This window comes from Pleuronectes platessa, chromosome 7 (assembly GCF_947347685.1).
Source record: "Pleuronectes platessa chromosome 7, fPlePla1.1, whole genome shotgun sequence".
Classification (NCBI taxonomy): Eukaryota; Metazoa; Chordata; class Actinopteri; order Pleuronectiformes; family Pleuronectidae; genus Pleuronectes; species Pleuronectes platessa.
Genome location: NC_070632.1, coordinates 15480014 through 15501621, shown reverse-complemented (window position 1 = coordinate 15501621; position 21608 = coordinate 15480014). Strand labels below are relative to the sequence as shown.

The window sequence follows — 21608 nt, the reverse complement described above, 5'->3', positions numbered from 1 at the left end:
GTAAAATGTTTATGGGGGATTGGTTGGAAATAATTAGATTTTATTGACATTATATATGTTAAATTCTATCCTCTGCATAAAATGATGGAACCAAAAATGTTTGCTTACTTAACTCTGTTTCTTTGACTTATCTGTGGGGATTGACACAGACCCTCACTCTTGTTATGAACACACAAGGGAAATCTTTCCTTCAAGTGAATTTTATACAAATGGTAAAAGGTCTGTATTTAGGTAGAGTATCTATGTGCAGCACTTTGTCTATGAGCAGGGGCAATTTGGGGTTTATCGAAGTGCCGACCTTCTGGTTAGAGGATGACCGCTGTAACCCCTGAGCCACAGCTGCCCCCAACAACAAAGGGTGAAGATGTCAGTTTCCTCTGTGAACTCCTTGTCCTACTAACTAAAATGTGTGGAAAGCAGGAGGAGGCCTTTTGAAAAAACGAATGCCTTCTGCTTTGCATCAAAAGCCAACTGGCTTCTGCTCCCTTTTTCCAAGAAGGAAAAATGCTCGGTATTCAGTGTGATGTGCCTCTTCCTGGATTCACTGAGGTGGTTGAGCGAGCGCAGAGGTGAGAGGGATGTGCAGGATTATCTGTCGCTGATAATCAAGAAGAAGAAACACGATGAAACTGCACCTTAAAATCTGCCTCCATGTCTTTTTGTGGCTTTGGTCCGAACAAGTGCTGCGAGGTGAGTGGAAACAGAAGATTTTCTAACAGAGCTCAGGATAAAAAGTTTAAATGTTATTTTTCTCTTTTAGAACAGCTAATGTTGTGTATTATGCATTACAGTTAAAAACATGTTTTAGGAACTTTAGACAGATAATCGGCGGTACGTAGTTTCATTTAGGATGTCGTTAAACTTCAGTATTTTCTACTTTAGATGTGGCTGCAGGCACAATGCCAACTTCTAAAATGACTGACTCAGCAGTGTCTGATGCAAACCTGATGTTTGAGGTACTTTGTACAAACATCTTCCTGCAGATACATTTTATATATCTGAGCCACTTCTACTTGACTTAGTGCCGGATGCTTCTTTTATTCTCCTGTGTGCAGCTCCTGCTGGGCGGGGTGGAGGTCGACCAGGATAGAAACATCCTCCTGCTTGATAAGGAGATGGCCTCGATGAGGTCGGGGCGGGCCTTCCTGTCTCAGATCAATGATAACATTCCCAGAAAGCGTGACTCCATGGTGCAGATGGTGGACGCGCTGGAGGAGCGGAGGGCGAGGCCACTGACTCAGAAGCAGTTTGATAGTCTCGTCCTGAGCATGGTGTACTCTGCCCACCAGGCCTGGCACCAGGAGACAGGAGAGGAACAGGCGGCCTGGGGCAGGGTGCTGCTCCAGCTGGCCAATGTGACGGTCCACGAGCTACGAGGAAATCCTCTCCTCAGTTATGCTTAATACACCGACTGCCAGTCTTTATGAAATAAAGGAGCATGTTATAAACCACTTGCCTTTGTTCTTCTTTTATATTATTGTGTATTTATAACTTACACAGTGTGTATAACCAAAATACTTAATTATTACAGAAACCTGTTAATTTTTAATGCGAAACAGTAGAAAAACATCTTTGAAAACATACAAACTTTCCTGTTTTAAAAACAGTTTGTAGTAAAAAACCTGAAACATTCAAACAGTTCCTGCAGTTAGAGACAACAAACAGTAACCAAAGGAATGTGAACGTGAGTTTTTTTATAAGTCCTGAATATTTGAAAGTTCACTTCTTCCTGTTCTGAGCCTGTTTTTGTTTGGTGGTGGTCTTGGTCTCACATTCTTCCAGAGAAGCAAGTTTCCTCTTCAGCTTTGCATCCAAAGCCGGACCTCTGCGCTCCTTGTTGGTGCTCTGCCGACTCCTCCTCGGCCGTCTCAGACTGTCCAGTGAGGCTGAGGTGTCCTCCTGCGGCTGCGTGTCCCCATCGCTGATCAGGGACTCGTTCCTGTCCCAGACTAGAACCGTCAGGCCTGCGGGTCAACACCATGCGGCTTTAGACAAACAATCCAACATTTTGGTTTGATATTTAAATCAAACCATCAGATAACGAAAAAAACGAAAAAACTCACCCATTCCAGTTCCAATCACATCACCCATGAGATTGAATTTGTTGACCTGGAAATACAAAATAGAAGGTGTTTAGTTTAAGTGTCTTAACATTTTTCTCTGGTGCTTTTAACACTAGTGCACTGCCCTATCTAAACATGCCTGTTTGGAATGGTTGGTTTTCTTGGCCTGTTGTAAAGCTGGTTACAGCTTCCAATCTGAAACCATAGAGAACCCTGAGGCTGCACCACCGCTGCAGCACGAAGCCGTTCGCCTGTTTATTCATAGAGTCCAGAGAAGCTCAACGCAGTTTCGCAGAACCTGACCTGGAGAATGAGTCGTTGTTGAATGGTGAATGTGCCGAATTGTCACAAACACGCTTTTATCAAAATGAAGAACGTCACTGATGTTGACGGTTCCAGCTGCTGCTGTTGTACAAACTTTATGAATATTGAACACATCGGATGTTTCCAAATCACATCAATTCGACGCTGCAGTTCCTTGGGCCCTTAATAATAAACATGCAAATTGTGAAGTCAAAAGGATGAAGAGGCTCTTGACATATGTGAGCCACAGACAGACAGACAGAGATTTGTGGAATTAGTAAATCGATTGATAGCTGTACTCACAGATTTGATCCCTGAGGCCGTGGGGTCGTACAGCTGATACACAAGCTCTGCTGTGTTGGAGTCATAGATGTCGACGGTTCTCTGGTCACCTGAGCAGACACGCTCGTCCGGGTAGCGGCCGGCCACAATCAGGTCGTACACCGGGTGCCAAGTTGCCTACAGAACAATTAGAAATTTGGTTAGATGGCTGTAACATGAAAATAGATTTTCCATGATAACATGTTTGCTACATGCTCCTTTCATCACCGTGCAGCATTGTCAATATAAAAACTCTCCACAGTATTTCACAGTGCTTCCATTACATTTGCAAACAGTGCTATTCTTTTGTTCATTAGGAGACACAGAGACACAACACACACATGTACACACAGACTGAACAAACCTTGACGGGTGTGAGATGCTGAAACTGTCTGTGAGGATGTTGGATGATATGTTGAGGCGTCGACCAATCACTGGATGAGTAGACGCGTATCTCGTCGTACTGATCTGTGGTCAGTAGCTTGGAGCAGTCGAACGGATTGAAAGAGGCTTAGAGGAGACGACAGAGACAGTTTGGTCAAAATGATTTCTTTACCTCCTGATTTGGGCTTAATGGTAAGAAAAGCATTGAATTTTATACCAATAATTATAATTTACTACTACTTTCACTATATATATTTTGACAACTGGACTGAGGTCCCTTCAAAATTCAGGACATTATAGTTAGATGTAGAATCATTTACAGACATATTAGTATGTTGGCTGATCTGTGTATGTACTTTTCATATGTGTACATGAGAGTTTTACTGAATAAACAATTTAGATAATATGTGCATTTTAAATAATTTATAGTTGTGAATTTCTATTTTCTTTATTTATAGTTATTTATCATAAGGTTTATGGTTAATTATCAGGCCTCAATTACATAAATACATCTTAGGAATTGTTGCCATTTTTTTAATATATGCATCAGTTGGAAATTTCTTAGTACTTATATCAGCGTTGGTGCCCCAGAAATGAAGGAAGACCAAACTCAAAGCCAGTGTTACCTGAGTTGACAGCCTTTTCATGAGGCAGCACGTGCAGGAAACTCTTCTGGTCTTTTATGTTTCTCAGGTCCCAAAGCTTCACCGTGTGGTCGACTGAGGCCGTCGCCAGCAACCAGTCACACCTGGTGTTGAACTCTGCATGGGTCACTTTGGCTTTGTGCAACTTGTTGCTGAAAATCTACGATGTTGAACAAACAGAAAACCTGTTAATCTCGTCCTTGTTATTTGCTCTGATTCGTTATCTGAGTTATCTGACTGTGATGGCAGATTTTATATTTAGTTATGTTTCATGCAAGGAATGACAGTTATAGATGGGAATGTTATTCTGAGATGTACTTCTGTGTGTTTCAAGAACTGCAACATGTGGGGGTCAGCTTAGGAGACTCAGATGTGTATTCGTTAGAGATTCGTCTGTGCCTCTGCTGAGACAAAAGGTTTTCACACCTAGACTCTTTCATGGGTCATCCAGCAGAGACGGGGGTCTAAGGCCAATGTATGCTTCTGCGTTTTGACGGACACGGACAGATAGGACCGCCCTCTCCAACGTGGAACGCCCTCTCCGTGCCTCTCCGAGGCTCCTCGGAGAGCTTTTCGTGCCGCGCTCATTTTTCTAACTATACGTCGAAATGACGGACAGCCCACGGATAGTACTTGGCTGTGATTGGTCCGCTAACGCCAGCATTTCGGAATGGAAACTTCCTGTTCCATTCCCTACATCACAATAAACCAAAATCACAACTACGACTCTATGATTAATGTGACAAGTGTGTTAAGCCAGCAGCGTTGTCCGGCTGACGGTGGCTGGTTAGAGCACTTACAGCATGTGTGTACGGTCACATACGGTTATAACGAACTTTGATAACGGGGCTAGCGGGCTAGCCACCATGCTAACTGCGGTGGGAACAGCGCACAAACCCGCTGACTTTAATCCCACGGCTCTCATGACACTGTTTCTCAAACACCGTCAGGTTAGAAGCAAACACTTGGTAGTAGCTAGTATCGGGTGTCCGTGCTGACTGTGTGTGGAAGCTGGGGGGGGGGCTAGCTGCCTCCGTGTAGCTTCAAGCGGTTGCAGCTGTTGAATTAGCAACGCAGTTTGGAAACAAGACCGGGGAACCGCTGCGCTAAGACACGATAACAAAAGCATTTTGACCCGCTGGGTGTCACTTTATTCAGCAAAAACTGTCGCGTCATCAACATCATTTTTCTGTTACCATCGTTCACTGTGTTTGAGGAGCCGGGAGGACGTAAATAAAACAGCGTGGACTTCTTCTATATACCTCATGAGGTAGGCTTGTCTAAGCTCGACTTCCGTTTCGCCATCTACTGTTCTGGCGGTGAATTGTTTTCACAATAAAAAGGCTCGTAGAACTATAAATCAAAAAGGGTCCGTCCGATCCGTCCGTCCGTCATTCCGAAACGGACTCGGAGAAGCATACTGAGGCCTAAAGGCCAATGTATGCTTCTGCGTTTTGACGGACACGGACAGATAGGACCGCCCTCTCCAACGTGGAACGCCCTCTGCGTGCCTCTCCGAGGCTCCTCGGAGAGCTTTTCGTGCCGTGCTCATTTTTCTAACTACACGTCGAAATGACGGACAGCCCACGGATAGCACTTGGCTGTGATTGGTCCGCTAACGCCAGCATTTCGGAATGGAAACTTCCTGTTCCATTCCCTACATCACAATAAACCAAAATCACAACTACGACTCTATGATTAATGTGACAAGTGTGTTAAGCCAGCGGCGTTGTCCGGCTGACGGTGGCTGGTTAGAGCACTTACAGCATGTGTGTACGGTCACATACGGTTATAACGAACTTTGATAACGGGGGTAGCGGGCTAGCCACCATGCTAACTGCGGTGGGAACAGCGCACAAACCCGCTGACTTTAATCCCACGGCTCATGACACTGTTTCTCAAACACCGTCAGGTTAGAAGCAAACACTTGGTAGTAGTTGTATCGGGTGTCCGTGTTGACTGTGTGTGGAAGCTGAGGGGGGGGAGCTAGCTGCCTCCGTGTAGCTTCAAGCTGTTGCAGCTGTTGAATTAGCAACGCAGTTTGGAAACAAGACCGGGGAACCGCTGCGCTAAGACACGATAACATAAGCACTTTGACCCGCTGGGTGTCACTTTATTCAGCAAAAACTGTCGCGTCATCAACATCCTTTTTCTGTTAGTTGCCATCGTTCACTGTGTGTGAGGAGCCGGGAGGACGTAAATAAACCAGCGTGGACTTCTTCTATATATCTCATGAGGTAGGCTTGTCTAAGCTCGACTTCCGTCTCGCCATCTACTGTTCTGGCGGTGAATTGTTTTCACAACAAAAAGGCTCGTAGAACTATAAATCAAAAAGGGTCCGTCCGATCCGTCCGTCCGTCATTCCGAAACGGACTCGGAGAAGCATACTGAGGCCTTAAGTAAGCCTGATGTTGATGTGTAGTGAGACTTTCGAAGGGGTCCTTCATTTAGATTGGAGGTGACCAAATCTAAGCCTGAAGACAACACGCAGAGAGCTGATTGGATAAACATTCTACCTCTGTGAGAGGAGGGACTTATTTAGTATAAATCAAATGTGATTCCATTGTTCTGTGCCATTGACCCAGTCTTACTAAGTGACAGGGTGCTCTGGTCCCTAGCCGCAGCTAGGTAGAATTGTATGAACCAGAATTGATAATTGTCTTTGCTGTGAAATGTAATAAATGTCCCATTACACTGACACACACCTTTTGTCCATCCAATCCGAGGAGCAACAGCTGTCCCATATTGTCTCCTGTCACAAGCATCTGCCTGCTCACGGACACATCGACACAGCAGTACCAGTAGCTGTGTAAGACGAACAGGAACAAGGTGGATTCACATGATATGAGAGCGTATAATCTACTACGTTTTCATTGAGTGATACAGTAAAGAAAAACTCCGGATCAAAATTATTTAAAACTTTTTTTAGATCACTATTACTCTAAATTAATGATATAGAAAAATAGAAAAACTTTAAGAAATGTGTCGACATTTTAGAAAAACTGTGATATAAGTCAGCATCCAATGAACAAAACAGTATCTCTCTTTTCTGGGCATCAGTCTTCTTTGCAGATCCTCACCAAACGTTGTGGTGATCGTGGCCACAGTGTTGAGTTGTGGACAGTGTGGTGGGTGCGAGGCCCTCAAAGCTCTGCGTGGTCAGTTTCCCCTCCCCAGAGGCCACGTACACTTTGGAGGAGTCTGTGGGGCAAAACTTCATCCCTCCGATAAAGTCTCCTGCACCGTTCTGTGCACACAAACGCCAGCTGATCACAGGGCAGTTATCATCTCCATCACACACATGCTCAGTGCTAAACCAATAGGGGCCACCTGAGAAGAAGACTGATGCCAGATTGATGAGGCCTAAGAACTAGAACTGGGGTTTCATTCAGTCTTACTTCCTTGTGTCCGTGTTGGCAAACACTGTGAGAGTTGCCCCATTCAAATCTCGAAGTGAGGTCGTACCCCTGATAGACGATATGAACAGTTGAGTGGGATTTAACTGGTTAAACCTCATGTCTGTAACTGAGTCTCCAGGCCCCATCTAAGAAAACCAATACAAGTTTGAAGTCACATATACTGAAATGAAACAGTTTAGAGTGAAAATGAAATTATTTGTTGGCCTCCAGGGGTTAAAAGGCACATTTTAAAACTAGATAAACACTGTTTATCATTCAAGCATCAGGTGAAACAATCCTCAACAGCTTGTAGTAACTCACCCCCTGAATAAAAGTCTTTTTCGCGGGGACCTTATAGTCCCACAGATAAATGTCTCCACCCTTGGAGCCCACGGCCATAGTGGTGCTGTGAACAGGACTCCACTCCAGACAGGTGATCCTGCGGTCGAAGGGGCTGGTGGCGCTGTGGAAGTGATACGACGATAGCGAGCGAATGAACGGCTCCTGGAGACACTGAAAGATAATTAATGTAAAGCTGCTCACTGTCTGTATGTAATAGATATATCATTTCAATTTAAAGATATACAATATAGACCTGACTGATGACTTGACCTGCTACAAAAGGTAGGTGAACCTAATAAAGTGGCCAGGAAGAGTGAATTTTTGAGAAACTTTAAGATGACGAAGTCTTTTTTAGAAAGTCCATTGAGTTTCCATTATTCATATCTTATTATGTAGTTAATCCTCTTGGGGGGGTGTATGTTTTGCTTATTGGTTGACTTGTTTGTTTGTAAATTAGATTAAACAAACACTACAGGACTGATGCAACAAATCTTGGTGGAAGGATGTTGTATGGGTCAAAGGAGAATCCAATACATTTGGTGCGGATTCCCGATCAGGGAGCAAATTCAGATTCACTTTAGTAACCTTGTGTTTTTCATGACTTTTCTTGATTTCCTCTGAGAATAATTCATGAAACCTGATGAAACAAATCAGACATGTTTAAAGGTGTGATATTTAGGTGCTTGTGCAATTTGGTGCAGATCCAAATTGCACAAGCACCTTCAAAATCCAGATCCAAATCTGGATCTAATGAAATTAAATGTGGTTTCATAAGGGGAGTGTTGGACCTTGGCAGAGATATGTCCTCTGCTGAGTGTTATTCTAGTCAAAAATGTCCATTGAGATTCCTTTACCGGCCTTTTATTGGTAATATATGGACTTATTTCATATCAGTGTCAGTATGTGATGTCTGTGCAGCATATTTGTGACCTGCAGTGGTCTCACCTGTCTCATCTGTGAGTGGAGACTCTGTCCCAGGGTGTTCTTATAAATGAAGTGCAGGATGCTCCCGTGCACGCCTCTCCTCTGGACTCCTGCAGCCTTGAGGGGAGGGGGTCCTGCAGTAACAACACACAATCTGAACTGTCACCAGAGGAGTGTCACTCACATGTATTTCTTCTGTATCTGTACTTTCAGAGCTGCACACCTGCTTTAGATGTTTCTCCATCTTTCTTGTCTCGTCGTGTTCTGGAGAGAGAGGGAGCAGACTTCTCCGCGGGTCTCTTCTTCCCTTTCCCCTTGGATTGAGATGCCTCTGAGTCCGCAGCTCTTCTTTTCATTTCCACTCCTAGAAAACACGAGCCTGGTTGTACAGCGCTACACACAGGGAGCTTTTCGACTGTTAATCCACTGGTTCCTAACCGTGGTGGTCAGTGCTGCCGTGTGGAGGCAGGAACTTCAGTGTTTGCATAACGCAGCGCTACACGTGAGGACGTTAATGGCTGCAAATGTTTTGTAACTCTTGTGCCGATCACCCTGTGGCCTCTAGGTGGCAGTGGTTATCTAAGAACACATCTTTTAGTGGGCGCCATGTTTGGTGTTTAGGTAGGACTACAAACTGACGTCAGGGCAGCTATTACTTGAGGGGATTTATTTATTACATTTTGACACTAATGGAGAGTGAGGAACCAATAAAAGGTTATCAGAAGAAAATATAACTCATAACATTAATAAATAATGAAGAAAGATACTCCTACTTTTCCTTTAAACATTGTAAACACTAATAATAATTATTATTATTATAGTAACTATGTTTACTTTTACTCTAGTTTAATTTAAGACCTGATAACATGATAGGCTCACAAATACCAATTATATAAAAAATAATAAATTGGAATAATAACAAACTAGATGACCTGGAGGCAACTTATAAAATAAACCAAACCTCAATTAAAAAAAACAATTAATAGCTATATGACATTATACAAAACACATATCTGATGAAAAGCAGTTGTCGTTGTTTGTTGTTTTTGGTCTGTTTTCTGAGTACTTCTGTTTCACTTTATCTAATGAGCGTCGACCAGTCTATGGCGTCGACACATCCGACATCTTTGTAGTTTCTGTAGGAGGATCGGAAATGAAACCGAAGCGGAAATACGTATTTGGTGTACTGAAATCTGATTGGCTGTTGCTGGCTCGTTTTGAAACGGTCCCGTGATTTGAGGCGGAGGGAAATTTTGAACCTGTAGGAACAGAACCGGTAGAAAATCATAACAAGCAGCCGATCACGATGAACAGACAAGCGTAAGTAAACCGTCCCTGTTTTTAATCTGTCTTTTCATAAACATGTTCACACACGAGCTCGTTAGTGACTCGAGTGTTTCATTCACAGTTGACGAGCTTATAAAGACAATACAAACAAGTTCCCTAGCTTAGCTCGTATCGTTAGCCGCTGGCTAACTGGCCGCTTAGCCAACGGCTTTGAATGCTAACACCAACAGCGTATCTGTGGGTATTAAAGACCCCAAAAGCTTTTTCAATATCCCCAAAAAGCATCGAAACATTATTTTAAATGTCTCAATGAATGAATGTGTTTCGTGTCTGCTGCAGACAGTGGTCATGGTTTCTGTGTGTAACTCATAGCTGTACATGTAGAATCCATGTGTTCCAACAATAGTGTGGTTCTCGAGACTGGGTATATTACTGGAAGGGGATATTTATGTATTAAAATAATAAATGAAAACATAAAACGATCTTTCCAAAAACTTACCATGGCTTAATGGTTACTTTACTTTATTAATGAATAAATTGATCTCTTCATTGTTATTATTTGTTTAGTTTATGAAAGTCAACATAAGTCAGAAATTGTTGAAAACCTCCAACTGCCTATGAAGAGGTCTTCAAATTGCTCTCTTTGAACTTCCATCAGTCAAAAACTTAAAAACCAAACTGTTAATGAATGTGGTTTTGATTTCAGGAAGGGGAGAACCCCCCGCAGGCCTCCAAGAAACCCTCCCAGCAGCCAGAAAGACCCAGTTGGTGTGAGTGCCAATGAGATGTTAAAAAATGAACTGACAATGCAAACTGCAGCTTTCATTATACTTGTGAGATGATTAGTGAGTGTTTTGAAAGTGGTAGTTTTAAGGTCAAGCTTGTTAATGATTTTATCTTAATTATCCAAAAGTTGCAATGATGGAATAAATCACTACGTTCCCCTGGAGTACATTTAACAGAACTTCTTACTCAGGTGTACTGTCGTGTACGTCCTCTGGGTGTGGAGGATGAGGAGTGCTGTATTGATGTGATCAGCAGCACCACCATCCAACTGCATGCCCCCGAAGGCTTCAAAACAAACCGCAATGGAGAGTACAAAGAGGTAACGATACCATGTACTTGGAGTTGTTTTTGTTCCCCATTTTGTACAAGAACAAACACTTTTATCTGTAATATATTTTTGGCATAATTTACTGTTTAATGTAGATTTCAATCAAGACTATTATGTATAACGCAGCTTTTTGTATGTGATTCACCACCGACAAGAAAAATATATAATGCCAACCTCATTTTTTCAATGTAATGAATTATACAAGTCTCTCTCCTTTGCTTTTTCCAGACACAGTATTCCTTCAAAAAAGTCTTCGGCATTTCAATATCTCAGATAGAGTTGTTTGAGCATGTGGCCAAACCTCTTGTTGAAGACCTCATCCATGGAAAAAATGGTAAGAACAAAGGCACACTGCTCCTATTTCAAAACAGAAAAGCAGTATTTAAATTCTGAACACCCCTTCAGATTGTCATTTCAGAGTTTGCAACACTTCCCACCACACCTCTTTGGGTTTTAGTCTGTGTCCAACCATTGTCTGTAAATTTCTGAAACTGATGATCCGACATTCACTGCACGTTGGATCATCAGTGAGAAATCTGAGCTGTCGTCCAAGTTTTATATGTCTCTCCATCTTCCATCATGGCCAGTTTTTCACTCTTCAGTAAATCTAACAACACTATTGATGTCTGATGTGATCAGACAGCACGTAAGAATATGTTTTGAGAGACCACAGCTGCAGCCCTCTGCCACATTTGCTCACTTAATATATTAATGTATTTTTTTCTGCTGCCACCTCAGGGTTTTTAAATGTATTATAAATATGCACAGGCACCAAGAATTGTTCAGCTTGTAGACAATAATGGGGAGCTGATTATTTGATTGATTGTTGCAGGACTGCTCTTCACTTATGGCGTGACAGGAAGCGGAAAGACGTTTACCATGACTGGCTCTCCAGGCCAGGGTGGACTTCTACCTCGGTCACTCGACATGATCTTCAACAGTATAGGCCCGTACCAGACAAAAAGATATGTAAGAGAGTAGTACTCTAGAACGTGTTAATCCATATTTTTAAACCAGATAATTTGATTAAATCTGTACATGTATTTATGTAATTTCTTCCGTTAATTCAGGTTTTTAAGACGGATGATAAAAATGGAATGGAGATCCAGAATGAAGTTGATGCTTTGTTGGAGCGCCAAAGACGGGAAAACAACTTGCCTGCTCCTAAAACAACTTCCTCCCGGTTAGTTTGTACCCTGGAAACAGCAGTGAACTGCCATAATGTAACGTTTCTCATTAAAGTATGACATGTAACCTGTAATTCACAACTTTCTTTTCAGACAAAAACTTGATCCTGAAATTGCTGACATGATTCAGCCGGAGGAGGCTTATAAAACCGATGGTGTGGACGAGGACAGTAGCTACAGTGTCTTCGTCTCCTACGTAGAGATCTACAACAACTACATCTACGATCTCCTGGAGGAAACTCAGGAAGATGTTATCAAGCCAAAGTAGGTTCAGACAGCGTAAATTGAACGGGATATTATTCAGAAATATGTAAATGTCATAAGCATCATGTTTTAACTGTTAAGAGCTGTCAGGTTTTAGGTTTTGAGTGGCGATTCTTTTAGAATAGCTGGACGATGCAATTGTGATCTTTTCTTTTTACCAGGTGGAATGGTGGAGGCACACCTGTGCGCCAGAACACTGAGTTCATGTATGTGACCAGTGAACACTCAAATATCAGAGTAGAAGCCTGATTTAGATTAACTTTCCCTATTACACACAAATAGTGTAAATGAAATGTTTTCAACACTGGAGACAAACATACAGATATGTTCTGTATGATTTTGATTATTCCTTGTAGTCGAAGAACCAAAGAAAACAGTTTAAAACTAAGAAATTACGGAAACAAAGGGCAGTGTATTGTTTGAATAACATTTTTTTAATTCAAATTCTAACCACCAGTGTCAATAACAATAACAAATCCTTTATCTAGGCAACCTTATTCGATTTATGTATCATTTGCAAAACTGAAATCCAAGCAATGTCAGGCCAATTTAACTAAATGTATACTTATGCAGAATGCCAAATATTCTTTGGTTAAAGTCTATTCATGATGAGAATGGTTCTTTTTTTTTGTAACTGTAAACTGATTATATTTAAGATTTTGGATGTTGATGGACGAACAAGTAATACAAAGATGTCACCTCAGCTTAAGGAATATATGATTGGCTTAAAAAAAATATTATCTACAAAATCATTTAATGATACCTGAGTCAAATTTAAAAAAATTGACTCATTTAATACCAGATGTCTGAAACAGTATCAAAACGTAATATTACTGACACATTCAGTCAGTATCAAAAAGTATAAATATATCAATACACCAGGTCATGTCTCCAGTATTGATGAGCATTTCTTCATTTCTAAAAATCATTAGAATAGCCCCCCCACTGTGGCTGCTCATAGTCTTGTTATGGCAAAGCTCCTGAATGTCTTTAAACCTGCTGTCTGTTGCTTCTAATGTCGCTTCATGATTTTAACTGTCTGATTACTTCCCTTGGCTGGCCCACTTAGTAGTAGCTCCCATTCTCCCAAATCTGCTGCATTAGAAAACGCAGTTCAATGTTTTCAGTGACTAACGTATATATTTTCTCACTGTAGACCACCTCAGTCTAAAATCCTCCGAGAGGATCAGAATCACAACATGTACGTGGCTGGATGTATGGAAGTGGAAGTCAAGTCAGCTGAGGAGACGTTTCAGGTGTTCTGGAGAGGTAACGTCTGCATTTAGACTTGCACGGGGTCAGATTTGAGGGAAGAAGGGAAACACTGCACTGATGACCGTAGATGTGACTGACCTGGTATTTCTGGCCTCCGGGTCGGTTCTGACCAGGAAATGACTTCAGTTAATCTTCTCTCTGAGCAACAGCCTAAAATAATAAAGTAGTTGAATTGTATTTGAAGATGCATTATGTGATCAATACATTCTATACATTATGAAAGGACCTGTTCACACCTCATATTCATATCCGTCTGGAGAGATCTAATCACAAGTGGACAGTACTAAGCACATCACTTAACACCTCACATTAGATTGAAACAACCCTTTGTGCACAGTTCTACAACTAAGTTTATTAATTTGTAATTGTCCCAAAATACAAAATGTGTATTTGGTGGTCAGTTTGGATATTGTGGTGGAGGGCACAAATAAATCAATGTATTGGCAATAACCGAAATGCAACAATATTTCCAGTTCATTGTGAAACTGTAGTGGGTCAGAGGAAGTCCGTCGAGTACATTCTTCCAGTGAGACCCATGGCACATATACGTCTAAACGGTTAAAAGAATGTATCCCAGGCCACCTCTTACTGTGGTCTGAGTGATCGGATCTCAAATACGTCATGTATGAATTTCTTAGTGTCATGCATTTAATTTGGTGAACTCTGCAGAAAAGCCTCAAATATGGTTGACATTTTGCCATTACCATGTTTCTACAGGTCAGAAGAAGAGAAAGGTGGCTAACACCCGGCTGAACAGAGAGTCCAGCCGCTCCCACAGTGTGTTCATTATTAAACTGGCTCAGGCTCCTCTCGATGCAGATGGTGACAACATCCTCCAGGTGAGTTCAAATTGAAAATGATCTTCTTTTTCTACAGTTTTTCTCTGTTTTAATATTTTAGATAAATTAAAAGCACTGGTGATGGTCTAAGAATTTTAAATAATTTTGTTTGTCAGGATAAGAACCAGGTGACTGTCAGTCAGCTGTGCCTGGTGGACTTGGCAGGAAGTGAGCGCACTGGAAGGACAGGGGCAGAAGGCACCCGTATCCGTGAAGCAGGTTTGTTGAGCTGACCATTAAAGGGATAATTCACTCATTATCTACGTATTTGAGTCCACCAAACACTTTAAGAGGTTCAGGTGTAAACAGCATTGCAGCCAAAACCAATATAAATAAATGGAGAACTCTCTCAAACGTTAAAAAAAAGAACATAACATGCCTCCATACTTCTCCTGTGGTGTCATCCATGTGTCTGTAAGCCCCGACATTCAAATTTGTTTTGAAACGGTGTCATTTACACCATATTATTTGGCTAAACGTCTGCGGACTCAAAACTTCACCCGACCCTCCATCGGCATAGAGGTGAGTGGATAATGAACGAATTCTCCTTTTTGGGTGAACTATCCCTATATTTGGTTGTGAGATTTAACAACAACCTCCACTTGCAGGAAACATCAATCAGTCTCTGCTGAATCTGCGAACCTGCATGGAAGTACTTCGGGAGAACCAGATGTGTGGCACAAACAGGGTATGAGTTGTAACACTGAAGCTGAACAGTCCTATTATTCACTGATGGACCATCTAGGTAATACAAGTTTTCTCTTACAGATGGTCCCTTACAGAGACTCTAAAGTAACCCATCTGTTCAAGAACTACTTTGATGGGGAGGGAAAAGTCAGGATGGTTGTTAATGTTAATCCCAAGGCTGACGACTACGAGGAAACCCTGGTAGGCTCATCCCACATTTTACTGTCTCATTTAGTCTTTTTAAACAAAGACCCTTTTTTTGCCTGACACACAACTGCTCTGCTTGTGTAGCTGGTGATGCGGTTTGCAGAGATGACGCAGGAGGTGGAGGTGGCTCGGCCAGCAGACAAGCCCATCTGGGGCTTCACTCCGGGCCGCCGTAACAGAAACCAGGCCTTCAAGGATGAGCTCTCTCGCAAACTGGAAGAGCGCGGTGGCCCGATAGAAAGAGGTAATGGTCCTAAGTCAATTGCTAAACAAGACTGGTTATTTATGAGACTCTTGTGTTCAAAGATGAGCCTGGTAATATTTACACTCAGAGACTGTTTAATTAACATCTAAGTACATTATCAGATTGAGCTGAAAACCATATCTCAAATCAACACAGCACATGTCAAACCATGGCCCATTGACATTTCTGGCTTTAATCAAATTTTTCGAACAGAATCAGCTTTAAGGTCTTGTCTTGTTTTATTTACTTCAGCATTACTCAGCTGAATAAGTGACATTACACTCTTTCCTAGATTCATGTTCACAACCTCATTATGGACGTTCTAGCATGCTCCTGCAGCTTGTATGAATGCACATTGAATGTAGTAGTAGTAGCAACAAAATTGCAGTTGTAATTAACTGAAAGCTGTTCATTTTATTTAATTAAGTTTGGGCATATTTGAAAATAATTAATCTATGGAATATGTGACTCTGTTTCTGCAGATTTGTCCTCTGCTTTAAACCACCTGGTGTCCAGTCTCCCACCTCTGCCCTCCTCTGAGGTGACCGATCCTCATGACGAAATCACCCTGCCCAGGCTGATTGAAGCTCTGCAGAACAGACACAGGATCAGACAGATGATGATTGAGGAGTACAACAAAGCAGGTGTCTCCTCATTCTACCTCAACTTGTGCTTGGTTCAGGTTTACTCATTGTTTGTTTATCGTAGCTCACATTTTGTCTCTACATTGTTCTAGCCATTATGATGAAGTCTACACTTCAGAACATGGACAGCAACCTCATTTCCAAAGACACCTTTATTCATGAACTAAATGGAAAACTGATGGAGAAAGACAAAGTCGTCCAATCCAACAAGGCAGAGATCGAACGCTTGGAGAAGAAAAACAAGTTGCTAGAACACAAGGTGAGAAACGAGCATTTAAACCTCTGTGCTTGCTTATTTATAGTAGTTTCTCATATGTCCGACATGCTTTTGTTCCAGTTTGACATCCTGCAGAAAACTACTAAGACCTATGAGGTCGACAAGCGCTCACTGCAGCAGGAGCTGGAAACCAGGGAGCAGAGGCTGCAGAGGGAGCTGAATGAGAAGCGACGCATGGAGCAGCGCCTTCATGGTGTCGTCTCAGACACTCAGCATAAATGGGAGAAAGAATGTGTGAGTTGGTCCTCTTACAACACAGATCTAGCACTCTGTTGTTTACAGGCTTGTTTTTTTGTTTAGAAACTTCACATTCCTCATCTTTCCCAGTCGTCATGTATGTATTTTATGCCTCTGGCTGTGCAGGAGAGACGCGTCAATGCAAAGCAGATGGAGATGCAGAACAAGCTGTGGGTGAAAGACGAAAAGCTCAAGCAGCTCAAGGCCATCGTGACAGAGGGCAAGACTCCAGGTCGTCCTGATCCTCCACCACGTCAGACACAGCCTCCTCCTCAGCGCCCATCCAGAGACGAGCGTCTTCCTGCAAAGAGATCGGCCTCACCTTCACCTATCCCTGTATGTTGATTGACTGATGCACTCCGTATTATTCATTGTTGAATGACATGGTAGCTATAGTTTGAAATATTTCTGTGTGCAGTAATACACAACACTGAACATAACTAATCCTAACCCAATAACAGCTGCATGTCACAAAAATACTCAGTTTAAGGAAAAAGTGTTTGGACTTGAAGAAAAACGGTCATAGATAAATTTGATGAGTTGAGTTTTGACAATAACTTTCAGTCTCAACCAAAATGCCACAAAATCCTCAGATCCTCACAATGGTAGAATGAACGCAGTGCACTTTACTACCATCTAGGGTAACGTGTAATCTTTCTCCATTACTAACTCAATATTACTAACCCTTTGCTTCTGTGCAGTCTTGCTACTTGGATCCCAATTTCCCAGTTGATTCTCCTAATGTCAGCCCGGTGCCACGGTCTCAGCATTTCACTGCCACTAGATTTGAAGAGTCAGAGATGGACCCAAGACTGACCTCTCCCCTGCCCAGAAACAGTAGCCCCTTGTCGGTGACTAGCTGCTTCTCCTCTCAGGACGGCAGGCACAGTTACTCTTCACCTAGTACGCCCACAATAACACAGTCTCCAGCAGCCCCTTCAGTGAGCCAGGCCAAGAGGAGTGCTCTGTGTAGGGCTAGGGAGGTGGAAGAAGTCCACACCCCACCCAATTCGCTTGATATAGACCTAAAGCTGAGAAACTACAGGGTCAGTGATATGTCCACAGGCAGCAGCATGATGTTGTAGAATGATAACTGGTTTCCCTCATCACGTTTTTTAAGTATCATGCCGATTTTTCTCATTATCAAGTGGAAAATTTAACACGGTTTCTGCAACTTGGATTCGTACAAGTTTTGTCAGTCATTTAACAGTTTCATGACATTTTTGTGGCTTTTACGAAATCATTAAATCAAGATGCATGATTTCTTCTCCCCCCCCCCGCCACCTCTAATGTTGATTCACCTGTTGATCTGAATAGACAACGACGCCAGTGCGCCCAATGCACCGTCGCTCCCACTCTGCTGGTGGGGAGAAGTGGGTAGATCATAAACCTGCATCCAGCCTGGACCTCGGGACAGTTATGCAGCCCGTCATCCCCAATGCTATTCAGGTGTCTACACCCAGTGAGAAGGCCCTGTCGAAGTGCGACAGATACGTGTTAACGCATCAGGAGATCGCCTCTGATGGCGAAATCAGGACCAAACTGATTAAGGTAAGCTTTTCATAGAACATTATCTGCCTTCTAATTGCTATGTGATTCTTTTTATTCAGTCAAACATCATATCAGTCATATTAGTTGTTTTCTTTTGAGGGAACTAGCAAACGATTAGGAAAACTAGTTGTACTACAGCTGATGGTTTTTAAACTAAACCAATCTTTATAACTGCAACAATCTCCATCCATTTTGTCACTGTTTTTCCTGGTTCTGGGACATGGAGATGATGTCCCCACTCTTCATCATGCATGTGACGTCCCTCCTAAATATTGCTTACAATATTTGGCAGATTGTATTTTGCAGTGGATAAAATTGTTTTCTTTGGTTTTTCAAAATATGCAGCTGTTCGTTTGCTGCAATCCAGAGACTGTTTTAGACAAATGTTACATGCTGCGCTTAACCCGTCTCACTCCCCTGTCATGTTTTTATCAACTGACCGAGGTAACACCAGATAACATGCATGTTATTTTTTGATTTGTTTTTAGGGTGATGTGCTTAAAACCAGGGGAGGAGGACAATCTGTCCAGTTCACTGACATCGAGACTCTGAAACAGCAGCTTGCCGCAGCACCTGGGTAGCTGCTCACTGCAGATTAACAGCTGTTGATTAACCAGATGTTACAGAATAATGTTTAACGTCTTTGTCACTGTTTGTCTCTGTAGACGCAAGAGGAAATCTTCAGAGGGCACTTCAGGCGATGGATCAGATGGAGTTTGGACTGATGTGGAGACAAGGGTAAGGGGACAATATTGATAAATCTCCATTAGCTACTATTGCATTTGTGTCCTGGTTTTGAAAGATGGATTAATGAGATGAATTAAACTTTGCATAATTTAGAGGGATAAATGTGTCCAGCCCTAAAACACATCCAGTTATGTAGAATCTTTATTTGGTTACCAATTTGTCTTTTCTGTTCAGTGTGCTGTGGGGATGGGCATGAGGGCTGGATCCAACATGGGTCCAGGTTTGGAGCATCAGGGAATCACCAAGTAAGTCTTTGCTCATACATATACATTAGTTTTCCTTTACAAAACATAGTAGAGTTTCTCATAAAAGTCTGTTCTCTCTCACAGGCGTAGAAAACCCTGAACACAGCTGGCCGCTGCTCCAATGATCACTCCCCTCTATATCCTCTCCTGGCTGTTGTGCAATAGTCTTTACCTTTTTATATTTAGCTCTAGTAATATTTAAACATTTTCCATGCCTTTTTATATATGCACAAGTGTGTAAACAGGATCCACCAAAGCTTTTTTTGTAAAATATTTTATATGTTGTATGTGAACGAATAGAAAACAAGTGCTACTTGATTTGTTCAAGGACCGAGGCATATTTAGTCACTGGCTGATGAGTTTCTGGATATATGTGTGTGATTTGGTTACTTTAGTTATTTGGCACATAAATTGTCATTGTGAAGCTGCACTACCATCTTTGCTGCATGTGGTTTCTGTCTCTTGATTGATCTTCAAGTTTGAAAAATCCAGTTCTTTGTTTTCCTAATATATAAAACTGTCATCTCTGTATATTCGGGAATAAAATTCCTTCCAAACTCTATTCTGTTGTGTCTGCGTATATTCAAACACCAGGATGCAAAATTTTTCTGAACACTAGATGGCAATAGAGGATAGCAGTACATTATGAATATTGAACCTGGGCTCAGTAGCTTTGCAGGAATAACAGGCAGTTGACGACCTGCAGCAATAAGAAGAGATCCTTCATTGGACCGTCTTCTTTATGTGATTAGAACAAGAAATGCTCATGTAATGAATGTTTACGAAGAATAGCAGATTTTATTTGTAGCAAAGAATAAGAAACAATAACTAATTTTGCGATGCAATCCTTAGTTGTGAGCAGCGGTATAAGGCTAAAAAGTGGCGACTACACTCTTATTTAGAGGTTTAATGTTGAGGTGGAGCTCTCCTGTGCCAAGATGGCAGCGATATTCTCTTGTCACATATAAACAAATTCTGCATTCAATTACTTTGCTGAAATTGTTTTCCTGTGCTCATGCTTGATTAGATATTCATTATGTTAAACAAGACGCCTTGTACATAAACCCATTAATTTGTGTGGTGGGCTGCTATCAGGCAGTGTTTGCTAGATCCCTGACACTGAAATATCAGTATGTCCTGACATCCATCGTTTTGTGGTTCTCTGCTTAATTTTGTTCATGTGTGGTAATGAAGAATCTGTATCCAGAAAGAGCAGAGGTTCTACTTGCTGCTTTATTGTTTAGTGAATGTATTTATCCTTTATTCTCACAAGAACTTTTTTATTTTTAATTTAAGATTTTTTTTAAATATGTTGCCCTAGTCATCTATTGTTTTCATAATAACTTTCGTACAATGAGCAGCTGATAGTGGTCCCGTCATCCACGCTTTGAGTAGACAGTTGAAATCTCATTCACCACCAGTCTGGCTGGCTTTCAATTGGAAAGCACTGGAGAGTGACTAACTTGGAGAGGGTCAAGAGTCCAGAGCAACCAGTGGCCATTAAATTCACTCCTATGAGATATTGAGTGCTTTGCTTTTTGACCAGGCTCTGTTTGATGTGCTGCACCACACTATTATCCCCAGCTTCTCACTGCGAGCCCTCCACAAGCGAGCGGCACGGGCATTATGAAGATGTTATTACGGAGCTGCTGTCGAGCCTCTGATCAACATTACCAGACGCAAAGAGACACTTGAGAGAAATAAATGAAAACTGCACACAAAGGTGAGCATGAGGCACAATCCAGGTCTTAAAGACAACAGCGCTCACTCATCCAGCCGCTCAGGAAGAATACATCATTCTACAATTCAGGAGTTCAGGCTCATGATTATGCAACGTGCCGCTTATCAGTGATATTAAACTTGCTGGAGGGAATTCGGATGTTCTACTCAAATGCACACAGTCAATTAGACCATCTCATATTTTAAAAGAGCGAGCATAATTGCAATTTTTATTGACTCTTTGCTTGAATGACTCTGATTAAGAGGTCTTGCGCTGCCTTTCCGCACAGGCAGGAGGAAATCATTTTCTCTTCGATTTATGATGCTAACGAGGGGCATTTTACCTCTTTCATTCACAATAACACTGTCCACTATTTTACGTTTACAAAAATCTGTTTAAGTTTGATCTGATTTTTTTTTCTTTCTACTTTCATGACCTTAAAAAACAAGTGTTGAACATAACATAAGTTGATATGGTGAACTTGTTAGAAAACAGATGCCTGTGTAAACATCCTGCGGACACAGATCATCAGTATTCATTTGGTGTTGTTTCAACAGACGTCTGTTCTTAGCTCTGTTTAGTCTCTTTAAGTAGCTCTAAAGTAGCCATTCTGTTATGATAAATTTGACTTGAGCCACAGGGTCACGACCTCTCTGTGCTTACATGATTTACATGCTGTGCTGAGTCCGGCTGTGAAATGCGGG

At 41.8% G+C, this 21608-nt stretch overlaps 3 protein-coding genes and 1 non-coding gene across 7 annotated transcripts; 3 read left to right on the top strand and 1 right to left on the bottom strand.

Annotated features, from left to right (window-relative positions):
* The first annotated feature begins 420 nt into the window (after nucleotides 1-420).
* On the top strand, nucleotides 421-1403 carry LOC128444130 (protein FAM180A). Its single transcript, XM_053426437.1, has 3 exons — nucleotides 421-690; nucleotides 883-956; nucleotides 1056-1403. Exons 1-3 carry the CDS (start codon nucleotides 624-626, stop codon nucleotides 1401-1403), a joined length of 489 nt encoding a protein of 162 aa, XP_053282412.1. The 5' UTR covers nucleotides 421-623.
* Nucleotides 1404-1462: 59 nt separating this feature from the next.
* Nucleotides 1463-9506, bottom strand: ddb2 (damage-specific DNA binding protein 2). 2 transcript variants are annotated; one of them, XM_053427836.1, is made up of 10 exons: nucleotides 8603-9506; nucleotides 8401-8513; nucleotides 7435-7626; nucleotides 6796-6962; nucleotides 6421-6520; nucleotides 3698-3875; nucleotides 3052-3197; nucleotides 2670-2825; nucleotides 2064-2109; nucleotides 1463-1964 (listed from the first exon to the last, which is right to left on the bottom strand). In XM_053427836.1, the coding sequence occupies exons 1-10, from the start codon at nucleotides 8733-8735 to the stop codon at nucleotides 1720-1722; spliced, it is 1476 nt and encodes a 491-aa protein (XP_053283811.1). In that variant the 5' UTR covers nucleotides 8736-9506; the 3' UTR covers nucleotides 1463-1719. The 2 variants fall into 2 exon arrangements, with proteins under 2 accessions (XP_053283811.1, XP_053283812.1); XM_053427837.1 differs by lacking the exon at nucleotides 6796-6962 and adding an exon at nucleotides 7114-7259 and having other exon boundaries at nucleotides 8603-9504.
* Nucleotides 9507-9588: 82 nt separating this feature from the next.
* kif23 (kinesin family member 23) lies at nucleotides 9589-19746 on the top strand. 3 transcript variants are annotated; one of them, XM_053427834.1, is made up of 24 exons: nucleotides 9589-9699; nucleotides 10373-10436; nucleotides 10643-10771; nucleotides 11009-11114; nucleotides 11613-11749; nucleotides 11851-11963; nucleotides 12061-12231; nucleotides 12393-12437; nucleotides 13388-13500; nucleotides 14224-14345; nucleotides 14462-14564; nucleotides 14954-15033; nucleotides 15114-15233; nucleotides 15324-15483; nucleotides 15966-16127; nucleotides 16220-16386; nucleotides 16465-16638; nucleotides 16768-16977; nucleotides 17343-17687; nucleotides 17959-18192; nucleotides 18681-18769; nucleotides 18858-18930; nucleotides 19114-19184; nucleotides 19269-19746. In XM_053427834.1, exons 1-24 carry the CDS (start codon nucleotides 9686-9688, stop codon nucleotides 19282-19284), a joined length of 3018 nt encoding a protein of 1005 aa, XP_053283809.1. In that variant the 5' UTR covers nucleotides 9589-9685; the 3' UTR covers nucleotides 19285-19746. The 3 variants fall into 3 exon arrangements, with proteins under 3 accessions (XP_053283809.1, XP_053283807.1, XP_053283808.1); XM_053427832.1 differs by lacking the exon at nucleotides 17343-17687; XM_053427833.1 differs by lacking the exons at nucleotides 12393-12437; nucleotides 17343-17687.
* On the top strand, nucleotides 13556-13652 carry LOC128445331 (Z30 small nucleolar RNA). Its single transcript, XR_008339413.1, has one exon. It is a non-coding gene; the product is annotated as a Z30 small nucleolar RNA (small nucleolar RNA).
* Nucleotides 19747-21608: the final 1862 nt, after the last annotated feature.

Coding starts and splice junctions, on each gene's coding strand:
- ddb2 (XM_053427836.1), bottom strand. CDS start 8,735: ATGAAAAGAAGAGCTGCGGACTCAGAGGCATCTCAATCCAAGGGGAAA. Junction 8,514..8,602: donor TGGAGAAACATCTAAAGCAG/GTGTGCAGCTCT, acceptor TTGTTACTGCAG/GACCCCCTCCCCTCAAGGCT. Junction 3,198..3,697: donor TGAAAAGGCTGTCAACTCAG/GTAACACTGGCT, acceptor GTCTCCTCTAAG/CCTCTTTCAATCCGTTCGAC.
- kif23 (XM_053427834.1), top strand. Junction 15,034..15,113: donor AGATGTGTGGCACAAACAGG/GTATGAGTTGTA, acceptor TTTCTCTTACAG/ATGGTCCCTTACAGAGACTC. Junction 15,484..15,965: donor CGGTGGCCCGATAGAAAGAG/GTAATGGTCCTA, acceptor CTGTTTCTGCAG/ATTTGTCCTCTGCTTTAAAC.
- LOC128444130 (XM_053426437.1), top strand. CDS start 624: ATGAAACTGCACCTTAAAATCTGCCTCCATGTCTTTTTGTGGCTTTGG. Junction 691..882: donor GTCCGAACAAGTGCTGCGAG/GTGAGTGGAAAC, acceptor TTTCTACTTTAG/ATGTGGCTGCAGGCACAATG. Junction 957..1,055: donor ATGCAAACCTGATGTTTGAG/GTACTTTGTACA, acceptor TCCTGTGTGCAG/CTCCTGCTGGGCGGGGTGGA.